Source organism: Armigeres subalbatus, chromosome 3, assembly GCF_024139115.2.
Source record: "Armigeres subalbatus isolate Guangzhou_Male chromosome 3, GZ_Asu_2, whole genome shotgun sequence".
NCBI lineage: Eukaryota > Metazoa > Arthropoda > Insecta > Diptera > Culicidae > Armigeres > Armigeres subalbatus.
Window position 1 is genome coordinate 277,557,720 of NC_085141.1, and position 19,337 is coordinate 277,577,056.

Genomic DNA, 19,337 nt, shown 5'->3' on the forward strand with positions numbered 1-19,337 from the left:
CAACAGGTAGCCGAAGCCTCCCCCTATCTGTCTATGATGTTGAAAACAATCGTGTAAGTGGATATCGAAGTGTGCCGTGGTCGCGAGTGAACGTGTTTTTTTTTTCTGCGTTGCAGCTTCCGTCATTTATTCTGTTTCATTTAAAAATGACAGAAAATTTTGAATTAGAGGACTATCTAAAGCCTTTAAATCAGCATGGTGTTTAAAAGGACAAACTGATTAGCTTTGTTATGTGTGCCGCGCTCGCGAAGATTGAAGATTGGACATCATCAGGATGAATGGCTGGTCGAGGGAGAAATTCGATTTTGGTGAGATCAACCCAAATACCTTTAGGATAGCTGTATAGCTAGATAGGTCTTTCTTATTGTCTTCTTTAAATAGAGGTTTCTATACGCTTATTAATTCAGAAGTAAGGGAAACTCCATTAAGCTCTTTTATTTAAAAATTTGTTCATTGCTTCGTCGCTTTTCCCATCACCTCTAATCTGTCCTCGTCCCGTAGTGTGATGTATGGATGTTTCCTAAGTGCATGCAACAATGCATTTACTAACTAAACATGCCTTTGCTTTTGAGGCAAGCTAATTCTACTCAAGCGCACTAAATTACTGAAAGGTGAACGAAGGTGGAAAGAAATTTAATATTAAATGTTGTCATTCAAAACCACACTTTTGACTCGTACAGACAATAATTTCAACCCACTCTCGCTCTCAAACGTACAACACTTTTATATAAAATCTACAATAAACTTATAATATTGTCATTTCCTTACAAATGGTTAGATAATTTGCTGATCTGGTGAACCGGATCTTTCAAAAAGTGAGCTTCGAATTATTCACTCACTTAAAGGATCCGGATCATTTAAACGGTTCCGGATCTGAACGCCCATAGCCGTTGACATAGTGGTCAATCACTATCCCTAATTGCAGATTAATGCGTAGAATTGATTGAATTTGCTCCTGCAAAGTTTTTTGTGAGTTTGCCCCGGTTTGTGCACAGCCGCAGTACCATTATATTTTAGCTTTACAAGATTTTATTTGTGGATAGGTCCAAATCTTTAAACGGTCGAACATGAATGAACCCTTTAAGTTGTAGTTAATGTACGTGTTACAAGAATGTTCATAATATTTCATGATTTTCATAATTTTTGACGGGTTTAATCTAGATAACGAATGCAGGTAAGACAAATATGAAGCAGTGAAAGTAAGTATCTAATATGGTATATTTTGATGGTCTGATTTCACTTGTTTTTCATCGCTTTATTCATTCATTTTTTTTTCCAGAAGGCAAGTAATGGCGGAAAAAAGTAAAAGAAAAAGATCAGAGTGCGTTTTTGCCTTTCATGTATTATTAGATATGCAGATTGTTCGCGAGAATCAGAAGTTTTTGATCTGCTTGTGCGGTCGATATGTGAATAGATTTAATTAATCGCAATCTTGAAACATGCCTCAGAGACGTTTATTTAGGAGTATCAAATTTTCTGTCAGAATTGAGTGAAAAAAAGTAGATCATGTTTGTTTGTTACTTGAAAGACAAATGTTCAGCATTCAGAGGTCACGTACAGTCGTGATTTATTCAGTAGGCAGAACGATCGGCCGGTCATCACATAATTTGTTTTGCTTTGTGCGGTTAGCAGAACGGTCGCCCGATCATCGAAATGTTGTTCTGCTTTGTGCGGGAGAGTAAAATAATTAGAAAGTGAAGATTCAGTTCGCGTCAGTAAGCAGAACGATCGGTTGGTCATCGAAAATGTTGTTCTGCTTTGTGCGGTTAGCAGAGAGATCGGCTGGTCATCGACAATTTTGTTCAGCTTAGTGCGGTCGGTAATTAAAATAATTAGTGTTCGTTCGATTATGTTCGATTGATCAAACTACACGCTATACACGGCATACCGTTTACCAAAACGAACCCTGCTTCAATACCTACCCCATGTATCCAACATCCCAGTGATTTCTCGTGGAAGTGCAGATGACTCGTCGGCTTCCATCAAAGCGAGTATCACGTCAACATTCTCCTACCCATTCCTTAATTGACCTGCATTCGGACACGGCCGGCTCTGGTATTGCTTAATATTTGGGTCACCAGTTTTCACACATTGAGGATGATGTTAGTCCCAAACATCATCTGTTGGTTCTCTGTGTAATTACTGCCGACCTGGCAATAACGAAGTAGCAACCGTGGGCGGTCAATCATGCTCATGCTCTGTTGAAAACAATCGTGTAAGTTTTTTTTGAGTAGCATAAATTTAATGGCGCGGTATACTAAAGTGAGAAAAGCTTAAATCGGCATTTTGGAAACATTTCACAATTCCCTCCAGTTTACTGGTTCAAGTAGTACGATACATTACTCGTAGAATTGACATAAATAAATATGTTACATACCCAACAATAATACACTACATATAGGTACTTCGAAAACTACTGTGCATGTAGCGACAGATTGACGATAGTTTCATTACGCAGATTTGAGACAAAATCGAGACGACCGAAGGGAGCCTATAAAAGGCTTTATTAAGTGACATAATTCCAATTAATTCTACAGATGTCATAACGCATTATCAGAACCGGATTTAGCCGGAATGGGACCCCGGGGCCGACGGTATGTGGGGGCCCCAAAATGTACAAAAAAGGTTGGTTTTGGTACATAAGATTTGTGGGGGCCCGAAGCCACAGCCCCCCCCCCCCCTTTTTTCCTTTATTGCATAAGATTGATAATATCACAAATTTACATAATAAAATTACATGATTAAATTTATGTAATTTTTTTATTTATATTTTATTTATTTATGTAAACTCTAAATCAAATACATTCTTGTTTTTCCTTATTTCTGCATTTATAATTAGTTGAAAATCATTTATATTGCTAGATACAAAATGTTTCAAATTGTACACCATAACGTTTGCTAGAATCCATAATGCCAGTTTTTCATTCTTTTTTCCAATCACTTCATTTAATAATTCCAAGGGGTCTATTACATTAATTCTCATTTTTTTGATTATCAACGTCTTAGCAAAATCCCAGACTACACTTGAATTTTTACATGTTTTTAAACGGTGCTCAACATCATCGATTTGATCGCATACATTACATAAATTATTTTCTGTTCCTCGAATTTTATGCTTGAAAAGTTTGCTACGAGTTAGAATTAAATCATTTACATAGTAATATTCTGCAAAGTTTTTTTAACTGATGTGTATAAAAGGTTTCTAACAAATAGAGCCTTTATTTTGTTCCCTACATCAATTAATCCTAATCCGCCCTTCTCTGGAATCAAATACAATTGATTCCTACATATTTTGAATAAATGACCTATCCACAGGAAATTTCCCACAATTTTTGTTGTTTCTGCTATAAATTTATTCGGTGCTGGTAATATCTGTCCAATGTACCATAACTTTGATAAGATGTACGTATTTAAGATCCAAATTTTTTGTAACATATTTAAATTTCTAAGTTTTGCAATGAAAATAGATTTTTTAATTTTATTTAGTTGAACTTCATATACTTTGGATACAGTTTCCTCCCAGGAATTTTTGAAAATTACACCTAGAATTTTGAGTTCCGTAACTTCATTTATATTATCACAAACTATGTTTAGGTCATTGAAGCATAATATGCTTGATTTGTTTGCATTTAAACTAATTCTAGCATCCTTTGAAAATATTTTCATCACTTGGAATATTTTTTCAAATTCCATTTGATTTCTGATAATAATGCAGATGTCATCAGCATATACTATCAATTTTACGAAACTTCCATCAAATAAAATACCTGATATTTCATCGGCTAACATTTGAAGCAGTGGTTCAAGGTACAGTACAAAAAGAACCATGCTTAATGGGCATCCTTGACGTACTGAACGATTGATTTTTATTTTCTCAGTTAAAGTTCCGGATACCAGAAGCCTGGAGAAGGCTCCATTGTACAGTTTTTTGAGAGATTCAATAAACATAGTAGGAAATCCAAATTTTGACAAAACTGCCCATAAATCCCATAAATCGCATTATCAATGTCATTTTTCCTTTCAACGGCTGTGTGTTCAGTTGAATATTTGCTTCTCGTTTTCCTAGGTACAAAACCTAACAGTAGTCAAATACAATCTCTGCTAATTAATTGATATGCGTAGTTCATCATATGATAATTTCTGAAATAAATGAATAATTAGTAAGCAATTTACAATCCAAATTGAAAGAATAAAAATCTTGCACGAATTTCTTTGTTGTTCGACGAATAAACAAATAAATTTGTAACATTGGAAACGGGAAAATCAGCGTTTGCTTAGTCGAAAATTTCAGTTCAGTGTCTGGAAGCAGTTTTTTTTTTTTTTTATTCATTTATTTATTTGGTAGGCACTCTGTGTTCTTGACCGCTACTGTGCCGTGATCTACTATGGTGTTCTGCTATACAGAATCCACACAGAATCTATTTTTAGATATCAATTTTTTTTTCGTTATTGTTGTCGTTGCCAGTTCATCTTGTCGTGGGTCCATTGTGTCGGTTTGTCCATGTCGTGTATCCAATCATCGTTGCATTGTTCGGTTGCCATTTATTCCGGGTAACGTTGGAGGAATGCCTCCGAGAAGAACAAGTTGTCAGTCGTCATCAGGCAGCCGCGACGGTAAGGCGCGCACCCCAAAACGCCACCGTATGGGCTGCGGATCCGGCGACTGACGAGGGTTTGGTGGAGGGGCTGGGAATCGAACCCACGACCATTCGCTTATAAGGCGAACGTGTAGCCAACTACGCTACGAGACCCCCCCTAGTCTGGAAGCAGTTATTGTCAAAGTTTTTATAGCATCCGCCATTATGGTAAACGTGGAAAGCTGGATAAGAATCTACCAAAACCTGTATAAGAACTGGGCATATGCGAAATTGTTAGATTCTTATGCAAAAAATGTAAGCTATCATACAAATATTGTTAGAACAGCTTACAAAATTGTTAGATTCTTATACAATACTTGTATAAGAATCTAACATTTTCGCATATGCCCAGTTCTTATACAGGTTTTGGTAGATTCTTATACAGATTCTTATATAGAAAATCTAACATCCGCCGGTTGGGTGTATAACAGTAATTTTCGACACTTTACTTATTAATTATTATTAACTTTGTGTGTGTGTGTGAATCTTCAATCTAACCCACACTGTCCAGCAGTGGTATTATGAGAGAAAGCTAGCTGTAATAAAGTTAGTTTTAGCCCGGGAGTTAGAAGTTGTTAGCTCTACTGAAGCTCCAGTAACCCATTTCAAACTGCCTGGTAACTCAAGTTCAGTCTGAGATCACTTTCACTTGGAATACGCTCTTCCTGTTTATACTACTATTATCAATTGGTTAATTGATCTATAAACAAACTTCCAGATTTTAAAATACAATTGATCCATGTATTTCTGATGTTTACCACACAGCCACACATATTTCACCAAAGACATCACCGTTTACAAACTACACAAACGATTTCGCGCACTCAATTAAGAAAAACAATTTATCAAATGTCATCAAAAGCGTAAATTTCAGATCACCTAAACGTTTTTCTTCTAGTACATATAATAAAATAAAATAAAAACGTCAGGCAAATCTATTTCTTGCGGGAACGAACAAAAACGTGACAGCAAATTCGAAAGCAACCTTTCGCGCACATGGTTTGCTGCGATCCGTTTCTAAGCAATTATTAACTTAGTTTATTCAATCATGATCGGAAAAACTACCTACAGTCTAAGAAAATTATTAAGCTCTTTCAGTGAAATGTCTTCACCTGTCATAAGACGAGTTTAGTATTATAACATTAAATTCTACCTCGTTTTAATATTTACAGATACGTATTTCGACCTCCACTGTTGGGTCGTTTTCAGTGTCTCGTACTTGACTCGGCTCAAGAATCCGTCAGGAATACGTAGACTCTACACTATAGTTGTAGAGGCATGTCCATTTCGAAGAAAACCGACCGGTATTTGGACATTATCATTAACCGATGAAACTTTCGTAGAACACCTGGATTGATGAATCAGGTTTTTATTGTAAGAAAATTATGTATGCTCTTTTAGTGGAATGTTTTCACCTGTCATAAGACGAAGTTACGTTTTGTAAGCTTCATAGATACGTATTTCGACTTCTTCAGTGTCTCGTATTTGACTTGACTTCCAATAGATTACTTTCCCAACTAATCATCTATTCCTTTCCCGTTCCTGGAGATGCAGAGGATTCTTCGGTCTCTTGCAGCAATGCGTGTAGAAATAATTTTCGTCTCCTGTACCTAAATTTATTGTGATTGATTCAAAGAAACTCAATAGCTTGTACAGTGAGAATGGCTTCCAATACCAAGAAGACTGCCCAGTTGGTGAGCTGGCGCTGTGCATATTTGTTGTTTCTCTGACAATTACGATTAGCAATCAAGAAGGATATAGCCAATCAAGCTGAAGGTAAATATTATCTGTCTTCCACGTAATTTTAAATGAAATCTCGGCAAATGTATTGTTTGCTGATTTTTGTCGGTACTCGTTTCGAGGAATGTTCAGTAAATTAAGTTTCCATGAACTTTTTCTATAAAGAACGAAAGCTATTGGACAACTTTTTGATTCAATGATTTTCGAGTAATCGTTATTGAATTTAAAGTTTCTATGACAACGTTCGTCATACCGCTTTGCCAGTTGAAAACACTGCCTTACAAGTTGAAAAAAATGGAATAATCATGGAATGAAACTGACATTGTTACAGAACGATTCAATGCAAACCGCTTTGCACAGTGTAACAGAAGGCAAAATGCTTCATGAGCTGCAAATGAACTCTTTCATCCCTTTGCTCCCCGCATAAAAGTGTGCCGTTCGGTAGAATGCTCTTTCAGAAACTTTCCACAGTATACTGATGCAGTCGAGTTGTCCGTAAACAGCAAACAGGCTCGGGCTCATGTAAAAAAAGAATCGTTTGACTCGTCGTCCTCAGGATGTCAAGAGAAGAGTGCGCTACAGAGTTGGGTTTAAAAATGTCTGTTTTTGGAAAGCATATCAACCGGTTTCGGCTGAAATTTGATGTGAATGTGAGCAAAAAAACGCTGGGGAAAAAGAACGAGGCATATTTATGCTTCTACACTAACATTCCACCTCGCATCACCATCATATTTAAATAAAAACTCCAGGACGCGCATAATGCTGCGAACTAATTCCTGTCGGCTGACTGGTAAAGGTGCTTAAACGAGTACTAAGAGTACAGAAGAGTAAACTTAGGCGTCAATGCACACAGCAACGCTAGGTGCACTACGAATAATGCTGAATAAGTATGTGTGAACCATAGAATATGCATAATTTTGTGCAGAAATGGGAATATGTTGATGAACGGAGTGCAAACAGTGAATGCCTACAATAATTCTAGTTTGGTAGGTTGGTATGAAGGCATTTTTACGATATGTGTGGATAGAAGCTGTTACATTAACAAACAGTTTTTCTTCCATATGAAGCACAACACGAATTTTTTTCTGGTACTTGGCATTATCAGATTTGCTCGCAACAAGTTACAACCGACGCAGATTGCAGTTTTGTTGTTTCCTATCGATTGGCTCGATCGGTCGCACTATGGGGAATCAGGTGGCCGAAAATAAGAAAATCGACTTTCTCTGATTCATAATTCAAGTTGACCTACTAAATGCTAATGCTTTGGAGCATTAAACCCCAGCATATCAGCACTCTAAGCCATATGGTTATCAAGATATAGGCATTAGAGCCAGACACTTTTTAGTTCTTGAAAAATCAATGCATAATTCAACTGTTAATATCTTCGGCTACAGTAGCTCTTTTCCAACTCTTTAAAAAGTTTCTGAAAGCTTGTTTCATGGACTTGCGAAGAACGGGGAACGAAGTTATGGGAAAATAGGTAGTGAAACATCCGAAAATGACCCGAAGAAAAAAAATTTTTTTTTTCATTCAAAAAGTTCCATACAAAAAAAGTTTCTCAAAGTTTCGCTTAGCGACTACCACTACGACTTTCTTTGGACCTCCTAGAAGGCATTAAACCAAATTCCAGCTGCTTATGGCTGCAAATCGGCGATTCCGATAACTTTTTCGAAAAAAAGTCATTAATTTTGAAACATTAAATGTAATTATTCTCATAATACACGGCAGACTGTGATGGGCTGGATACAAATCCCATGCGTATGACAAAAGAGCATCAAGAACAGTTAAAATAGAGATAGTAGATAACACGAAAAGTGTCGTAGGCTTCGTGGTAGGCCGTGTACACGATAGCTTATGCAGCTATATGATACTCCATTTGGCGTAGGCTCACCAAGAGGAGGCAACTCATTATCTCTCAAGTATCAAGCAAATAAATATGAAAAAAAAAAACAATATACTCTTGAGGGTTACGAAAATACTCTAGGCTTCATTTGAAATTATTTCATAAAAAGTAAAATTTTGATATTAATTAAAATCCAATATGTGAATACAAGAAGCAAAAATGTCTGTACCTAAGGACATCTTTCGATAATTATTGGTATGTACCTAGGTGAAATAAATAAACAGAACATTTATGAATGTCTATCTGAGTGCATAGTGAGCTGTGATTGCGAAGGTAAATCGTGTGAAGTGTTTGTACTTATTATTTGGTGAATCATGAATTATAGGCAACCCATTGAAGTATTTAGAGCTCACGAGGGACGTCAGGTAGATCGCGTTGAAAAGCTTTGAATATATCTGCCAAAGCTTCGCTGTGGATAAACAAAAAAGAGTCAACTCCATACAAAATTGAAAAATCTGCATTTGAAATTTGAAAAAATGGCAGGCCGCTTCCCGGTCCAAAACTTACTTTGACTCATATAATGAGTAATGGCTTGACACAGAATTTGAATTAGAAGAATTTTATCATGCTGAGCCAGAGCCAGTGGCTTCAACATCTCGTGGAAGGCCATCAAAAATTTTGAGGATTTGAGTGAGCGTACGAAGCGCAGAAGAATTAATGACGAGCTAATGGATCCAAGAGAGGATACCATAGAAAAGCGCTACTGGGAGCAAGAAGAACTGCCTACAACAGAAGTGATACGAGTATGGTGAAAGTGATAGGCCATATTTTAAAAACCGAGATCACGCTTCCAGAATGTACACTACTCTAAGTGATTCTCATGGAATGATGTCCGATGAAGAAACTTTTGAATATTTTCTCGATTGTGATATGAGTAAATATGTGTACGAACAAACACCTAAAAAAATCCTGCAAGATTTCCTACTTACAAAGTGATACAAAAATGAAAGCGATATGTTCTCCTCCGCTGGATTCCATCGAAAACGGCAACAAAATACAGGTAATGAAAGATAGATCATCTCCCTTGAAATGTAATAATATATGTATTCATATTTTTCTTTTAGGTTAGAATACAATCGCTAATGCAACATACTGTAGAACGAATAGTGAAATCATTGAAACACGAAACCAATCAATATATGGATGAAAAAATGGTCGAAATGGTCCTTTTAAGTAGTTGGGGTATGGACGGATCTACGGGATACTCGCAATACCATCAATCATTCCCAGGTACGAATCAACAAGATGATTCAGATGTATTTTCAGTGACAACGACTCCAATACATTTGTATTTACTAAGTAATCGTAAACATATTTTCTGGTACAACTTGACCCCACAAAGTATTCGTTATTGCAGACCAAGTATGCTATAGTTTATGAAAGAATCGAAGCAAGTTGTGATCGATTGCAAAACCACCATAGAGAGCGCACTAAGTGAATTAGTTCCAGTTAAGATCGATTTGGAGCAGGAGAAATATGTTTTGGTTGACTTCGATTTTGTCATGAGCATGGTGGATGGTAAAGTTCTAAATTACATAACTGGTACGTCATCCATGCAAAATTGCCCAATTTGTAAAACCACTCCAAATGTAATGACAAGCCTAGAGGTATTATTTTTTTAAAGAAATACTTGTACATTTTTAAAAACTGTTTTGTTTTTCAAGTATTCTAGGAGTAAAAGGATATACACCAGAGATAGGGACACTTATTTATGGAATATCTCCATTATATGCATGGATGCGATTTTTCGAGTGCCTTCTTCACATATCTTACCGAATGGATTTTAAAAAGTGGCAGGTATCAAAGATATTAAAGGAAGCGTACTTGAAGAGAAAACAACTTATACAGAAAAGGCTTTATGATAGCTTTGGTGAGAGAGTCGACCAGCCAAGGCAAGGTGGAGCAGGATCAAGTACAACTGGAAACATTTGTCGACGAGCGTTTTCGAATCCAAATCTGTTAAGTGAAGCATTAAATGTCAACGAAGAGCTAATTCACCGGTTCTGGAACATTCTGATCGCGATAAACTGCCTAGAGCCAATCAATTCTGAAAAGCTAGACAGTTATTGTAAAGCAACCTACCGGTTATATTTGCAGCTGTATGATTGGTATAAAATTCCTGCTACGGTGCATAAAGTCCTTGCCCATGCTGGGGATATAATTATTCATTCACCAGCACCACTTGGAATGTTGGCTGAAGAAGCAGCTGAGTGTCAACACAAGCACTTAAAAAAAAGTCGGACTCATCATACCAGGAAAGCCTCAAGAGAAGAAAATTTACATGACGTTTTCATTCGTGCTATGAACTCGTCGGATCCTTTGATAAGCTCCCTCAACTTAGGTAAGCGACTTCAAAATAAATCAAATCTGGAATATCCAGAAGATGTTCAAAGTTTTTTAGTGACTGAAACTTCTTGCAATACAACAGATTCGAGTACAGAAAAATATACCATAGCAGATATTTTAATCGATCTTGAAGAAATAAATGATGATTTTGTTGAGGATGTTCATGTACATAATGAATAAATAAATGTTGTTGCAGTATACTTATGTATCTTGAAGCTTTTATTGCATGGAGTTCGTTTAGCTTTAATAGAGCTTTATATTGTATTCCCTTTACTTGTTTTACGGGTTAAGAGCCTGAACCAATCTGAAAAATCCTACAAAGACAACCTGTTACGTATGTAGATTGGGGGCAGCAGGGACTATGTCCAAGGGCTTGACGATCCCTCCCCAGGCCATCTGCGAGTTGTGGGGCTTGCCTAGGATGTGGTGGGGTTTGACAGTGGGCCCTGTTAAACCTCTATAAAAAGCTGCATGTATCCGCAAGTAGGCCCCACCAAAGCGACCGTGTGCCGCTCAAAGCGCACAAGCCCAAGTCCTGGTGTTAGGTGGGACGCTAAACAGCCCTGACACGACGGCCCTCCGACGAGACAGGAGGTTTGCGCAGGCCCAATAAGCCGCCTAGAAAACCAATCATTACGAACAATATAAGAGATAATGCGACTCGATATAATCGGCAAAGACCTAGGCGACGAATACAGGATCACGATTGGAAGCTTGGAACATGGAATTGCAAGTCGCTAGGTTTCGCAGGTTGCGACAGGATGATCTACGATGAATTACATCCCCGCAACTTCGACGTCGTGGCGCTGCAGGAGATTTGCTGGACAGGACAGAAAGTGTGGAAAAGCGGGCATCGAGCGGCTACCTTCTACCAAAGCTGTGGCACCACCAACGAGCTGGGAACCGGCTTCATAGTGCTGGGTAAGATGCGCCAACGCGTGATTGGGTGGCAGCCAATCAACGCAAGGATGTGCAAGCTGAGGATTAAAGGCCGTTTCTTCAACTATAGCATCATCAACGTGCACTGCCCACACGATGGGGAGACCTGACGACGAGAAAGAAGCGTTCTACGCACAGCTGGAGCAGACATACGATGGATGCCCACTGCGGGACGTTAAAATCGTCATCGGTGACATGAACGCACAGGTAGGAAGGAGGAAATGTATAGACCGGTCATCGGACCGGATAGTCTGCACACCGTATCGAATGACAACGGCCAACGATGCATAAACTTCGCAGCCTCCCGCGGAATGGTAGCCCGAAGCACCTTCTTTCCCCGCAAAATATCCACAAGGCCACATGGAAATCACCTAACCAAGAAACGGAAAACCAAATCGACCACGTTCTAATCGACGGTAAATTCTTCTCCGACATCACGAACGTCCGCACTTACCGCAGTGCGAATATTGAATCCGACCACTACCTCGTTGCAGTATGCCTGCGCTCAAAACTCTCGACGGTGTACAACACGCGTCGAAGTCGGACGCCGCGGCTTAATATCGGGCGGCTACGAGACGGTAGACTAGCCCAAGAATACGCGCAGCAGCTGGAAGTGGCACTCCCAACGGAAGAGCAGCTAGGCGCAGCGTCTCTTGAAGATGGCTGGAGAGATATTCGATCCGCCATTGGTAGCACCGCAACCGCTGCACTTGGCACGGTGCCCCGGATCAGAGAAACGACTGGTATGACGGCGAATGTGAGCAGTTAGTGGAAGAGAAGAATGCAGCATGGGCGAGATTGCTGCAACACCGCACGAGGGCGAACGAGGCACGATATAAACAGGCGCGGAACAGACAAAACTCGATTTTCCGGAGGAAAAGCGCCAGCAGGAAGATCGAGACCGTGAAGAAACGGAGCAACTGTACCGCGCTAATAACACACGAAAGTTCTATGAGAAGTTAAACCGTTCACGTAAGGGCCACGTGCCACAGCCTGATATGTGTAAGGACATAAACGGGAACCTTCTTACGAACGAGCGTGAGGTGATCCAAAGGTGGCGGCAGCACTACGAAGAGCACCTGAATGGCGATGTGGCAGACGAAGATGGCGGTATGGTGATGGACCTGGGAGAACGCGCGCAGGACATAATTCTACCGGCTCCGGATCTCCAGGAAATCCAGGAGGAGATTGGCCGGCTGAAGAACAACAAAGCCCCTGGGGTTGACCAACTACCAGGAGAGCTATTTAAACACGGTGGTTAGGCACTGGTTAGAGCGCTGCACTGGGTCATTACCAAGATTTGGGAGGAGGAAGTTTTGCCGCAGGAGTGGATGGAAGGTGTCGTGTATCCAATCTACAAAAAGGGCGATAAGCTGGATTGTAGCAACTACCGCGCAATCACATTGCTGAACGCCGCCTACAAGGTACTCTCCCAAATTTTATGCCGTCGACTAGCACCAACTGCAAGGGAGTTCGTGGGGCAGTACCAGGCGGGTTTTATGGGCGAACGCTCCACCACGGACCAGGTGTTCGCCATTCGCCAAGTACTGCAGAAATGCCGCGAATACAACGTGCCCACACATCATCTATTTATCGACTTCAAAGCCGCATATGATACAATCGATCGGGACCAGCTATGGCAGCTAATGCACGAACACGGTTTTCCGGATAAACTGATACGGTTGATCAAGGCGACGATGGATCGGGTGATGTGCGTAGTTCGAGTTTCAGGGGCATTCTCGAGTCCCTTCGAAACTCGCAGAGGGTTACGGCAAGGTGATGGTCTTTCGTGTTTGCTATTCAACATCGCTTTGGAAGGGGTAATACGAAGAGCAGGGATTAACACGAGTGGTACAATTTTCAATAAGTCCGTCCAGCTATTTGGTTTCGCCGACGACATAGATATTATGGCACGTAACTTTGAGAAGATGGAGGAAGCTTACATCAGACTGAAGAGGGAAGCTAAGCGGATCGGACTAGTCATCAACACGTCGAAGACGAAGTACATGATAGGAGAGGTTCAAGAGAAGACAATGTGAGCCACCCACCGCGAGTTTGCATCGGTGGTGACGAAATCGAGGTGGTAGAAGAATTTGTGTACTTGGGCTCACTGGTGACTGCCGAAAATGACACCAGCAGAGAAATTCGGAGACGCATAGTGGCTGGAAATCGTACATACTTTGGACTCCGCAAGACGCTCCGATCGCCGTACCAAACTAGCAATCTACAAAACGCTCATTAGACCGGTAGTCCTCTACGGACACGAGACCTGGACGATGCTCGTGGAGGACCAACGCGCACTTGAGTTTTCGGAAGGAAAGTGCTGCATACCATCTATGGTGGGGTACAGATGGCGGACGGTACGTGGAGGAGGCGAATGAACCACGAATTGCATCAGCTGTTGGGAGAACCATCCATCGTTCACACCGCGAAAATCGGACGACTGCGATGGGCCGGGCACGTAGCCAGAATGTCGGACAGTAACCCGGTGAAAATGGTTCTCGACAACGATCCGACGGGCACAAGAAGGCGAGGTGCGCAGCGGGCAAGGTGGATCGATCAGGTGGAAGATGACTTGCGGACCCTCCGTAGACTGCGTGGTTGGCGACGTGTAGCCATGGACCGAGCCGAATGGAGGAGACTCTTATATACCGCACAGGCCACTTCGGCCTTAGTCTGAATAAATAATAATAAATACGTATGTAGATGCAATGGCCTGTATTTGACGGAGTCCTTGTGCATCTTAGAACATCTGTACAACTCAATTCACATAAAAACAGTATACAATTTTCTAGTTTGAACTCTACAGGTCTGCGCTGCAATAAAATACACATCTATAGACTGCTGTGTACATGAGACATTCGTAGATAAAAGGGATATATTCCATAGAGATCAAAGGTCTGTATTCCAGGGAGTTTGGAGACCTTAGAAGTAATAACGACCTGCAAAACAAGTATTTCACATCTTTTAGACAATAATCTACGATATAAGTGTGAAATATTGCAGAAATGAAATGAAAATATTTTCGGCCACCTACTTGTATGGAGCCGCCCCATAGTGCGGTCTTTGCGTTCCAGAGTTATTTAAAAAATATTGTTTTTTTGCCAAGGGGAAAAACATTCTTGTAACTGCTGCAATGCATTCAAATGACTGCAAATAGATATAAAATGAAGGAAAAAGTAAAATATATCCCCCCAAAATGCTAATTTGACTTTTATTATATGTTTTTCTCATTTTAATAATGCGCGAGAAGGACACCATCAACGCTAAGTGGATTAAGTAATCTGAGCTTTTTTTATTCAGGTTATTTTCATCCCATCTTCTTTATTTTTAGCCGAGTTTCCAACAACAACAGAGCCACACAATTGACAAAACCAAATTCGTGAAATTGTCAATAAAATTTTCCAAATCAACGGAATTAATATAATTTTGTTCGTTAGTAGTGGAGTTATTCGTCTAGCTTTCCATTAGAACACAAATGTCGGCATAAGGTGTTACCGTACAACCGGAACCAATACCTTTTTCCCAATAATGGGAACCCGGTTTATCTCGTAGAATAAAATATTTGAAAAAAAAAATGAAAAATATATATACATATAGGTTGTGGCAAATTAGTTATTTCAGATTTAAGTAGTTATTTAGACATTACCCTTAAAATCCCTTCATCTCCTACCCTGAAACCGCCCATGTTTCTGAGGATACGTCTAGCATATCTATCTATGAAGTTCACCATCTACAATGGTGGTATTCCTGCTTTAGTTCCGGAGATAATGAAGAGAGGGAGAGAAAGAGCAGATTGGTCTAGGAGAAAAAAAAAGGGAGTCCGCGTCTGGTAGTCAAGAAATATAGACGTGATAAGGCAAGCAGAACAAGTTTTTCTGAAGATAGCCCTTTTTGTGGGCCTCGTGGTAAGAGTTCGAAGTGCGTTGAAGTGGCGGGCCGAGTGATAGGCTTCTGAATAAATTGTGAAGAACGGTCGAAGAATAGTCGGTGTTGCGCAGAATTCGCCATTCGTATCGCCACGGCGTGGTTCCTTTCTGGAGGCGAAAGAAGGAAGAATCGGCGAGCTCCGGGCTGGTGACCGACGAGTTTTCGTTATCGTCGAGCCACATGTAACGGTAAGCGGCAACCACAGTCTTGGAGGTGAGGGCTCTAGTGAGGTCCGCGGGTTCGTCCCGCTTGCTCGAGTTATCCGATGCGTTGCCGCCCCATCTGTGAGCCCGAGAGACGTCGAATAAGAAGAAGCCTGGCTGGATTCATCCTCCGAAGGTCGACCGAAGAAGCAACTAGGTGGAATTTCCTGGACAAGCCCAATCCGCCCTCGTAACACGTGGTAGACCAGCAGTCATCGATTTCGTGGCAAAAACACTCCATGTGAAGTGGCCGTTTAGCAACGGCTGGCGCCCAGAACCACTTAGGGTTCTCTCCGCTACGAATCAAACGATACAGTCACCCGTGAGATGGTATGTGACCATCGGACCAGCTTAGCTGCCTGTCATCCTCAACGTTCCGAAGCCACTCGTCTGCCAACAAAGGACTACAAAACCAACGACGCTACCTGCATGCCCGAAGTAATCCACCGAATCCCATCGAGCCGTGTCAGGCTACTCCTGGACACCGAAAAGACCACCGAATACTGCTACTCTGCCGAAACAGTTCACCGAGATACTCGAGACCATTCCAACCGGCCGTGGAGGTCCTCCTGTGGGCCAACAAGTAAACAGCGAACCGGCGATCCTGCTCGCTGTTCTCGAAGCACTCCATCGAAGGCCACTCGTGGTGGCTGCCTACAACGACGCAAGTATGACGATCCTCTTCTGCTCAAGTGAGTTAAGGTGCTTTGGTACGGCCGCAACGATGCTTCCTCCTTCCTTCCTCTACTAACCCAAACCTAATGTTTAAATAAAAACATAATGTAAAGCCTACTCTCATGTGTTCGTGCCACTTAGGGAAGATCCATAAAGTACGTCACGTAAAAATCGGCGATTTTCTACCCCCCTCCCCCCTTCGTCACACTTTTTGTATTAAACCTCTAAAATTTTTGTATGAGTCGTCACGCGGCTCGGAAACCCCCTCTCCCCTAGGAGTGTGACGTACTTTGTGGATGGCCCCTTATTCTATGCAAAGATAGACCCGTTTTCCCTTCATTTGGCTGTCTTAAGTCCACGTGGTTTCTAGGTAAAGGTAAGGGTAAGTAATCCGAAGCAAACAGAGCGCCGACCCTGAGAGAAATAGCCGCGGGCTAGCAAAGCAAAAATTACAAAGGTCAACGAGGGACAAAGATAAAAAGGTGCCCACAACCGAACATTTTCCCCTACATATATAAAACCGTTCTTATAAAATGTGTTGGGTGGGAGGGTGATTCGAAATTGTAAGCCTTATGCAAGGCTTGACATAATTTGTGGAAGAAACGTGTATAAAAAGTTTTGAAATATTTTCGAACATTTTTAACATAAATTTTTAATTTATGGGCTATGTGTTTCTATTCATTATTTTTTTATTGGCATTTTTTATCTACTATGGAAATTTTTTATTCCAATTTCAATACTGAAGAAGTGTGTAAGAAACACCAACTTATTTAATGGCAATATCCAAATTGGGAAAACTAATGGTAGTTTAAAAACGGTTTAAATGTAACCGATGATTCAACATCAGCATCAATATAATGTAATATGATGTCAAATTGATAAAAATATTATTTCTGTGATTTTATTAAGAACGCTGTCATTGATGTACGTACTTACCTTTCCTTTGCAGTATCGCAGGATCATCGATGTCGGTTCCAATTCCGTTATTTCGTCAATCTGCAAGTAATAGAGACAAAGTTCAATCTCGAGAGGCACCGAAAAGTTTGTCATATCATCTTGACAACTTAAATTGTTTCGAGTAACGTGAGCTCCCTTTGCCGAGATAGGTACGTACGTACCAGAGTTAATCAGAAACTAAACTGTGAACAATTCGAGATAAACGTTCATGCCGAGTTTGGAAGCCCCCAGTGCAGTGGTTAGTCGGCGGAAAGTTTGTCCTTTCTTCGTTGTGAAGCAAGTCTACTACAAGGCCAGTTGAGTGACAAAATCAATTTATATTTAAATTTACCCCTATCGAAACGTACCAACAGGGAGCTTAAACTTTGCTTTATTGGCTTTCGGCGTCGGGCTTCTTGGCTCGGGTCCTGTTGCTTCTGCACCGATGCCCAACAGGGGATCAGCCCATCGGAGTATGCAGGTACCAAGTTTTCAGTGACCATCTGTCGTCTGCCATGGAATGTGGCCAAGCTGCAGTTTGAACAGGCAAGATTGCATGACTGCAGCACATCGTTGCATGACTTATTAGTGCTGCATCAATTCAGAAAATGTTGATCAGAAGTTTTCGGCAAAGTGTTTTGTTTTGAAGTTTCTGTCGGGGAAAAGTGTATCCGTAGTCAAAACTTGCCTCTTTTTTCTTCTTTTTCTTCTTCTGCGATGGCTCTACATTTCAACTGGAACTTGGCCTTCTTTCCAACTTAGTATTCTATTCCTCAATTATTAATTAAAAGCTCGCCATTGCATGTGTATGTATTTTGTTTGGCAAGTACAATGGATACACTATGCCGAGGGTGTCGATAAAGTTTCCAACCCGAAAATACCCTAGACTGTGCCGAGAATTGAACTCGCCTATCTCCGGCTTCTCTATCCTACGCCTTTGCTTACAATACTACTAGTGACCCCTCAAAGCTTGCATTGTTGCCAATATTTGAATGGTTGAAGAATACTTATCATTGGCATGAAGGATGCCAAACATCAATTGAAGAACAGTGATAGAAATAGACAACCGGATATTTTAATAAATGGATGACATGATATCTTGCATTTGCTTGGTAGTTTGCTTTCACAAGTCCGTTTTTGACGGTCGTGTACCTGTGCAAAAGGAATAAACTAATATACATTAAAAGTACTGAAAGAATGAGTTCATTTCACCCTGCTTCAAGATTGCGAGCACGTAACAGATCTGGAAGTCGTGGTAAGTCGCAGTTTGTCGACGACTAATAAACTGTTTCGGGATGTTTTTTATTGTGAGCAGTCCACATTTCAACAAACGCATAACGTATGTTACCATACCCTTCAATCATTTCTCATACTTTGAATCGTTGCACGACAAATACTCAGAGCCGTTCGTTGACATGAATTAAGTTTGAGCAATTCTAGCCCGAGATCTTGAATTAAAACGCACACATTGTCTCCCGTAGGAAAACCTGTATTTAAAAATTGCTAAATAAATCCTTATCGTTCCAAACGTTCACCGGACAACATGTAAGTTTATCTTTATGACACTAGATAAAATCCAAACCTGCTGCAATACTTAGTCACTGAGGATGTAATGCAATCGGACTTATATACAATCGTCCAATTGTCTATGATTGACTGAGAACTGCTCTAATGTACTGGGCGTCCACCCAGTGCATTTATATCATCTTGACTAAATTAGTATTCCTTATGCTTAACAAACGTGTATTCATATTGCAAGTACACTAACCGGCGAAGGCATGGAAGCGCTCCAAAAATATTGCAATAAAAAACTGAGATTATTCTGATTCGAGATTTGCGACAATCATTTCTATAAATTTTTCAGATATATCTGAAATTCCGACTGAATTTCATATTAAATTTAAAGTTTTTCGAAAAAAAAGGCGAAGCAAAACAAGGAAGGGAAACAAGAATGATGATAACAAAGCCCCACTTAACAGAAAAAAAAACAATATTCTCGAATCCTTGATATAACATTAATGCGAATCT

The 19,337-nt window shown here is 40.4% G+C and overlaps 1 protein-coding gene across 12 annotated transcripts in view; it reads right to left on the minus strand.

Moving 5' to 3' along the window:
• The window catches only part of LOC134224568 (uncharacterized), a 287,855-nt gene that overhangs the window by 196,919 nt on the left and 71,599 nt on the right, over positions 1-19,337 (minus strand). For all 12 annotated transcript variants that reach the window (XM_062703975.1, XM_062703973.1, XM_062703978.1 and 9 more), the window contains one exon: positions 17,310-17,369. In XM_062703975.1, coding sequence (XP_062559959.1) covers positions 17,310-17,369 — 60 coding nt within the window. The remainder of the gene's footprint in view (positions 1-17,309; positions 17,370-19,337) is intronic.